The 6,988-nt window shown below is 41.9% G+C and overlaps 1 protein-coding gene across 1 annotated transcript; it reads right to left on the reverse strand.

Moving 5' to 3' along the window:
* Nucleotides 1-469: 469 nt before the first annotated feature.
* On the reverse strand, nt 470-6,566 carry LOC127346010 (MACPF domain-containing protein At4g24290). Its single transcript, XM_051372543.2, has 8 exons — nt 6,337-6,566; nt 5,874-6,191; nt 5,044-5,282; nt 4,343-4,544; nt 3,807-3,875; nt 3,537-3,723; nt 2,326-2,492; nt 470-1,479 (listed from the first exon to the last, which is right to left on the reverse strand). Exons 2-8 carry the CDS (start codon nt 6,132-6,134, stop codon nt 784-786), a joined length of 1,821 nt encoding a protein of 606 aa, XP_051228503.1. The 5' UTR covers nt 6,135-6,191; nt 6,337-6,566; the 3' UTR covers nt 470-783.
* Between the last annotated feature and the right edge of the window lie 422 nt (nt 6,567-6,988).

The following is a 6,988-nucleotide window of genomic DNA, read 5'->3' on the forward strand; positions in this document are numbered from 1 at the left end:
CTGAGCGTACTAGTTTTGATCGACATGTCGAACAAATTCCTTAACAAGAAATATGTGGAACAACTTAGAAATACGTTTTTTTACTTCTAGGGCAACAATTCCCTTTATCTTTTTCATGCAGAGCCTATGCTAACATATTGTTTAATAAAAGTTCACCCTGGTGTATTTGTACAAAAGTCTTAACTTTTTTGAACTTCGCATAAATCTTTTGCCATAACGTCACATCCCATGATTGGGACCTACGCTGACAAGCAGACACATATCAAATTATTTTAAAACAGAAAAAACCCAGAACGAAAATCATTAGTAGAAATGCCTTTCAATGCTACAAAAATATCGTAATATACCTAAATGGATTACCTCTTCAGCGCACAACTCAATTTCTTCTGTCTTCAGGCAAAGGCAGAACACCCAGGGCAGAGTTCACTAGTTTAGTAGTGAGACAGAAAGATTGACGCGCTCGGTACCATACAACCAAAAACAGTTTACATGCTCCATTTTGTATATACAAATAATTTCAGTCTTGTCATCTAACCTAGTCAACTCAAGTCCACGCCACAGCAACAAATTTTTCTCTCTCTCCATTCCGGACAGAACACTCAGTCCTGAACGCCTACATGTTTGGAAACCACAATGCATGTGTATACAACAGAAACCAACGACGAGAGCACAGACGCAATGGAAATCATAAACCCTTCCATTCATCTGGGATCTCACAGTTAGCTGCACATTGAAAAAAGAATAAGGGGCCGACGAGGTTGATTCCGCTTGCTTTCTCTAGTTCTAAAAGTCATCATCAAGCGTATCCTCATCGTCGGGCAGCATGGCTGTCAGGAGCGAATACCGCACACGCAGGGAGATCTTGCCCCTCTCCATGTGCAGCTTCGCACCCGAGACTACCCAGTAGCCTGGAAGATCCTGGGGGCCACGCATCATCTCCGTTGTGTCCACAAACTTGAGCAGCTTTGGGGCCTGCACTGGGGCAGGCGGACCGCCAGGGTACACTGCTGAGTTGATATTAACGTCGGCGGGCCGGGGCATCGGCTTCTGGGCTGCCGTGGAGAAATGTGTGCTGATGAGGGTCGAGATGAGGCCAGACTTCTGGATCAGGTTCGGAGACCCTTCCCACTCGGGCTGCCTGACAGGGGCAGCGTTCAGGACTTTGGAGAAAGTGAGGCGAAGAAACAATATTTTCTTGAAACCTTGGTTGATCACTTCTAGCTGCGCTCCAGTGACGATGGAGGAATCTTCTGACTCCACTGGTGCTGTGCATACATGAGAGAAGCGCTTCCACGATCCTATTGGTTCCAAGTATTTGCGGTCGTATGGTTCTGGACTTTGGTTATTGTAAGGGTCATCCTCAAGCTGAATTATCTGAGGAAGAGAGCAGAGATGCTGGAGATGGATAGCTAATTTGTTGCTTTTCTTTCCTTCAAGAAACAACCGGAGTCCTGTAATTGGTCTTTTGCCCACATCAACCTGCACCATATTTCAGAAGATGCTCAAAAGATGGACAAAAAATCCATAAAAATGATAATCAAACTCATATGTCACTGGAAGCTGTTATAAAAATTTGCTTGCATTACAGAGAAGTTTGCTTTCTTCTTTTCGTACTGCTTGTCAGAGTATATTCTTTATACGAACTGTTGAAAGTTAACAACTGGTAACACTAATATGCCGTTTACTAATACTACTGCCATTTTCATCATTACCAAATACAGCCACTGCTAGTCAATCCTGCATCATGATAAATTGTGATGCACATAAACCCAAATAGAATAGATTAACACCTCCAGTATTGATAATGCCACCAGGGTTGGATTAGTACAAGATTACTATGCTCCATATTTTTCCAGTTTCAGCTTTTTGCGCTTCACTATTGCACACTTGAGTTTTCCACTTTACTTTTTACCAATTTATCTTCATAAATACTGACCACAGTTTCAGCTTTACCGTGTTTAATGCATTATCTTATTCCTCCATATAGATCTTATTCTCATGTATAAATACTGACCACAGTTTCAGCTTTACCGTGTTTGTAGTTATCTACGTATGTGATCTGACTTCAGTTGCGAGTTACGAGCATCAGCTGGTCATCAAAAAGATCAACTGTCTAACGATAATGTTGTCTATGGAATGATAAGCCCTATAAATTATGTGCACACAAGGTTTGGAATGGTCACATAAATCTTATCTCCAAGAAACCTGAAACTATTTTCCAATGCACATTTAATAGATCATGATTCCATATAACAAAGAATAAAACCAAGGAAATATACAAGATGAACATTGTTTCAATTATGAAGATATGAAAAGTGTGCATACCATGTTGGTACAAACATAAAGCTTTGGACCAATAAAAGTTACTGGTAAAGATGCACTGCTTTGCCTTTTCCTCTGAGGACCCAGAGGGAGGTCGCTATAAACAGGTGCCCACTGCCTTGGAAGCTGGAACTCCAAAAACTGGTGCAATTCCTCAATTGGGGGCTTATCTGCATGAAATTCAAATATATCACCCAGTTATGAATACATCATCCAATTCCTTCAATTGTTGTACAAAATGATGTTGTTTGCTACCTCCAATCACATGTTTGTTTATGTACTAATGGTAGAATGATGGCATGTAACCTCAAAAGGGTGCAATTCAAATGTTACGCAAGTCAAGATTTTTCCTTGAAAGTGACACTTCTATTAATTCATTTGCAGCTCATTATTTCATTAGCATAGACTAGAATTTGATGACATTAAGAATCCATAATGAAACACAAATTGATAGTGAACGATTTTGCAGTTATGATAAACATGATTACTAACGCAGAAGATACATGTAAGACGGAGTAATCCACAACGGTGGACATTGTATTTCTCTAATATATATTGTACAAGAGATGAAATACATTTCCAGTACAAAGAACTGAATACGTATAATACTGGTTAACATAAATGTGCTTATACGCTAACAATGCCATCACCAATGCAGGATGATGATGTGATCATGTGCTAAACAGAGTGGTACTTCCGCACGACACAAATATATAGGGAGTGAAGTCAGTGAACAAAGCAGGAAACTTTCTAATATATATTCTCCTGGAACACCATTTCGATAGAATCACTAAACAATAGAGACTTCATTTGTAAAGAAGAAGTCAGCTCCCTATTCTGTTTAACCGTTAGGTAGCGAAGGGTGCAGGTTCTGAAGTCATGAATAGCCTATAGAAAACTTACACTCAACAATCTATAGAGAGAAAATGGAAGTTTATTTCTTAAGTTCTAACTCTAGGCACTACCATGAACTATAAACCGATAACAAGGATTCTGTAGGGCAAAAATAATAGTGAAAAATACAAAGACGTAACCTTGTTCTGTAATAAGCAACATTAATAGACAACTAAAGTACTGGTGCAGAAGATGCAGGCTCTCTTAATATTATTCGTTATACTTATGCAGTTTAAACTTTCAATATTTTGTGTCTATAGGTAAGAAGTGAGACATAGATAAATTACTAGCGGCTTGCAAGGTTGAAAATTTGTACTTACAACGAAGGTACAAATTGATTGCATGATTCAGAAATCCACTTCCAGGAACTCCATTCAATAGTGAAGTAATAGGTATAAAAGACATTGAGATAACATCAGGTTCTGCTTGAACACTATTCAGCCACTCGCCGTGAGAAATCATATCTTTATCCCTTCCACCTCGTCGCTTAGGCATCATTACCAAATCCTGAGATAATTAGAACTAGTAATATAAATATGACTTGTCATATGAACAGCGAAAATAAACTGTATCAACACAAAGACCTATACCTCCTTCGAAGCGTAAGAATTTAGTGGGCTGGACTCCACAAATCTCAGTCGCTGCTCTCTTCTATCACTCTGCACCGCACACGAAAACTTAAATCACTGAGCTAATAAAAATACACCACTACCCTTTGTACCCAAAATATATGACTGCCATATAATCAAGATGTGATATTTGAATTCAAGTGAACAACCTATGCACAAATTGCTCTTGCCTCTTTGAAAAAGGAACCGAGAATAAGGCTGTTGGCAAACGCCTCAGCCCTTTCTGTGTCTACTATCTAAGGAAATTGGCACATGCACAGACCGCAGGTGTATATTTCAATTTCAAATTTTCAAATTAATGAACTTGGAACTGTCTATGATGTACTTCTACAGATTGAAAGCTGAAGCTCCTTGGAAAAACAAAATACAGACGTGGATTGCACAACTAGCACCTTATGGTAAGGCTAGATACTAGTTAAGTTATCACAACTGTTGAACATAAAAATATGCAAGAATAGGTGAAAGACAGAGAAAGTGTAGAGGCTAGGGGTGAAAACCTTATCCTTCCCGTATGCATCTCTGAAGCTAATGTCAGATTGCCCATTTGCATCAAGAAATCTACTATCAGACATCTCCTTCAATCGTTTTTGAACATCAACGGCTTGTAAGCTTGATGAATGTTGTTGTTTCAAATAAATTACATCCTTCCCTCCCATTTTTACACCAACAACTATATGTGTCCCATATTTTTGAATGAACCTGCGAGGTAAATAATTAAGTTGAGGTCCAGATTAATGAACAAAAGCATTAGGAAAAATGATTGACGTTGCAAGTTTTTTGACTTTTGATGAGAAAACTGTACATCCAATCGTACATGCTTACAAAGCTGACTGTAAAAAAATGACACTACTTACAAGTGGTCACATGAATTTTGTAACTACTCCCTCCAATCCATATTACTTGATGCTAAAATGGACGTATCTACAATTAAAATGTGTCTAGATACATATATATTAACGGCAAGTAATATGAATCGGAGGGAGTACTAAAAATGGCTCTGGTGGACAGCTTGCAAGATGTGGGAGCTCTAAATTATCCACCCACAAACATGAATGTATCATACAAAATCAGAGCAATTCCAGAAAAAAAATGGCAGTAAAACCTAGACACTACTAGGACTACTGAAAAAGAGAAACACATAAGTATTTTTGATTGCCACATGGTTTTAGGTAAAACTAGAATCAGATCTGGATGTAACCTTGCCAAAGCAGCAGGTTCCCAAGTCGATGGAACAGCCTGCTTGACATGATCCCGTAGAACAATTTGTGCCTTCGAGAGAGCAACAGTGTATAGTGTGATACACCAGCCATCAAAAGCAAGTGACTTGGTACTAGCAGCATCTTTCTGCCAGGATCCAGTAAATTCAAACATATTATTGAACAAACCAGATGGAATTTTTCCTGATAAAGATAACTCCTGGTTGAATTGCTCCGACATCTGCAAAATGATTCATGAATTGAGGAAGGTGGCCAGTCCAAACATTGTAAAGAGAAAGCAAACATTCCATCTATATGTGTAATTGTAATGACCATTTAAAGCAGCTTCCATGACAGCTTTCTAGAAAAGCACACATGATGTATTGATGTGGACAAAAGAGTATACTGGTGAAACACAACATTCAGCGGGAGTGGGAGTGATGTTATATCATCGACAAGCATAGAAACATTCGAAACAGGGTACATCTCATGCTTCTACAGCGCATAAATCATAATTTCTTGCAAAACTTGAACATGACCAGAACTGAACGCATGCTCTATAAGGTGGAAATGGACAAACTTTGGCATGCGGATGTGTGGTTGAGATTTTTTAGTGTAAATCTGTAGTTCATCTATGTACCACAACACACCCCCTCATCCAAGTCAACCAATCAAAAGAAGACTGCCTGTGTCTGAGATAAGTGCTGTTGGCTAGACATGCTGCAGGCAGAAAATGCATCCTGCTAGTAAACCGGTAAAAAGCATAGAATCCTATAGTTTCTTCCAAATGTCCGACCTGATAACACCCAGAACTGGTAGAAAGCATATATACCTGCTGAAACGAGAGGACATCAGACCGGAACCGCATGCGCTCCCCCTTGTCGCACTTGATCGATTTAGGCACGCCGGCGACGGTCAGGCTGCCGGGGAGCACGATGTCCTGAACCCCATCGCGGTCGAGCTCGATGAGCGGCTCGCCGCGCTGCTTGCAGAACTTGAGGCGGACGTCGGCGGCGACGTCGTAGCCGAGGCCGATGGACCGGACGGCGGACTCCGCGGCGTTCCGAGGCAACTCGAGCCTACGCGCGGCCATCCTCGCACATCCCACGGCGCGGAACCTCCAATCCTAGACCCTTCCGCAGCTGGAACCCTGAAACAGCTGAAATGGTCAAGAACGGCCGGAAATTCCCCGCCGAATCGGGTGGAACTACGGGGACTAGGAGCGGCGGATCTAGACGGAAACAGGCGGAAGTTAGGTGGGGTTGAGTGATCAGTTGAAGACCAAAAGCTCATACCTTTGCGAATCAAAATCCGAGATTTCGCGGACGGGGCGGCGGCGGCGGCGGGGCAGGCGGACGCCGCGACGAGGCGGGGTCGCGGTGGGGCCGCGGGCGGTGGCCGCACGGCGGCGGCGGCTCGTCTCCGGGGTGGGTCGTGGGGAAGAGCACGGGAGCGGCGGGAGAGATGGTCAGAGGGGAGAAGAGGAAAGGTAGAGCCAGAGCCCACGGGAATGGCGGAGCTGTGGAAGAGACAGTGACATCCAATTTAGTAAGTATTTTTTCAGTATTATTTTTGGCCTTTTATTCGTAGCTGGGGAGATATACAGTGATATTATTGGTGGTAAATGAGCTGCATTGATTTGGAAAAGGGGGAAAATTCATGAGAGGCATTTTTTTTTTTTTTTTTTTTTTTGAGACCCCTCGATCTGTGTTACAGCTGTAGTATCTGAACTTATGCACTAACTCAACACCACACACACGTACACCACTAGTGCACAAGTTAGACTCTAGAACTATACACACAGCACACATAATTTGAGTGTCCCTAGAAGCTAGTAGTTGTGGCACATATGTGTGGAGGGGATTTTATTTGGGACCCAGAGCCCATCCCAGAAAATTCGGCCACCAACGGGACTCGAACCTGGGACGGGCTGGCCGGCCACTGCCG

The sequence above is a fragment of the Lolium perenne genome, chromosome 3 (assembly GCF_019359855.2).
Source record: "Lolium perenne isolate Kyuss_39 chromosome 3, Kyuss_2.0, whole genome shotgun sequence".
Lineage (NCBI taxonomy): Eukaryota > Viridiplantae > Streptophyta > Magnoliopsida > Poales > Poaceae > Lolium > Lolium perenne.

Excerpts from the sequence above, each read along its gene's own strand:
- LOC127346010 (XM_051372543.2), bottom strand. The coding sequence starts at position 6,134 with ATGGCCGCGCGTAGGCTCGAGTTGCCTCGGAACGCCGCGGAGTCCGCC. Across the intron at positions 4,545-5,043 it reads GAACCTGCTGCTTTGGCAAG|GTTCATTCAAAAATATGGGA; the intron begins GTTACATCCAGA and ends TTTACCTCGCAG. Across the intron at positions 3,876-4,342 it reads ATGCATACGGGAAGGATAAG|AGTGATAGAAGAGAGCAGCG; the intron begins GTTTTCACCCCT and ends TGTGCGGTGCAG.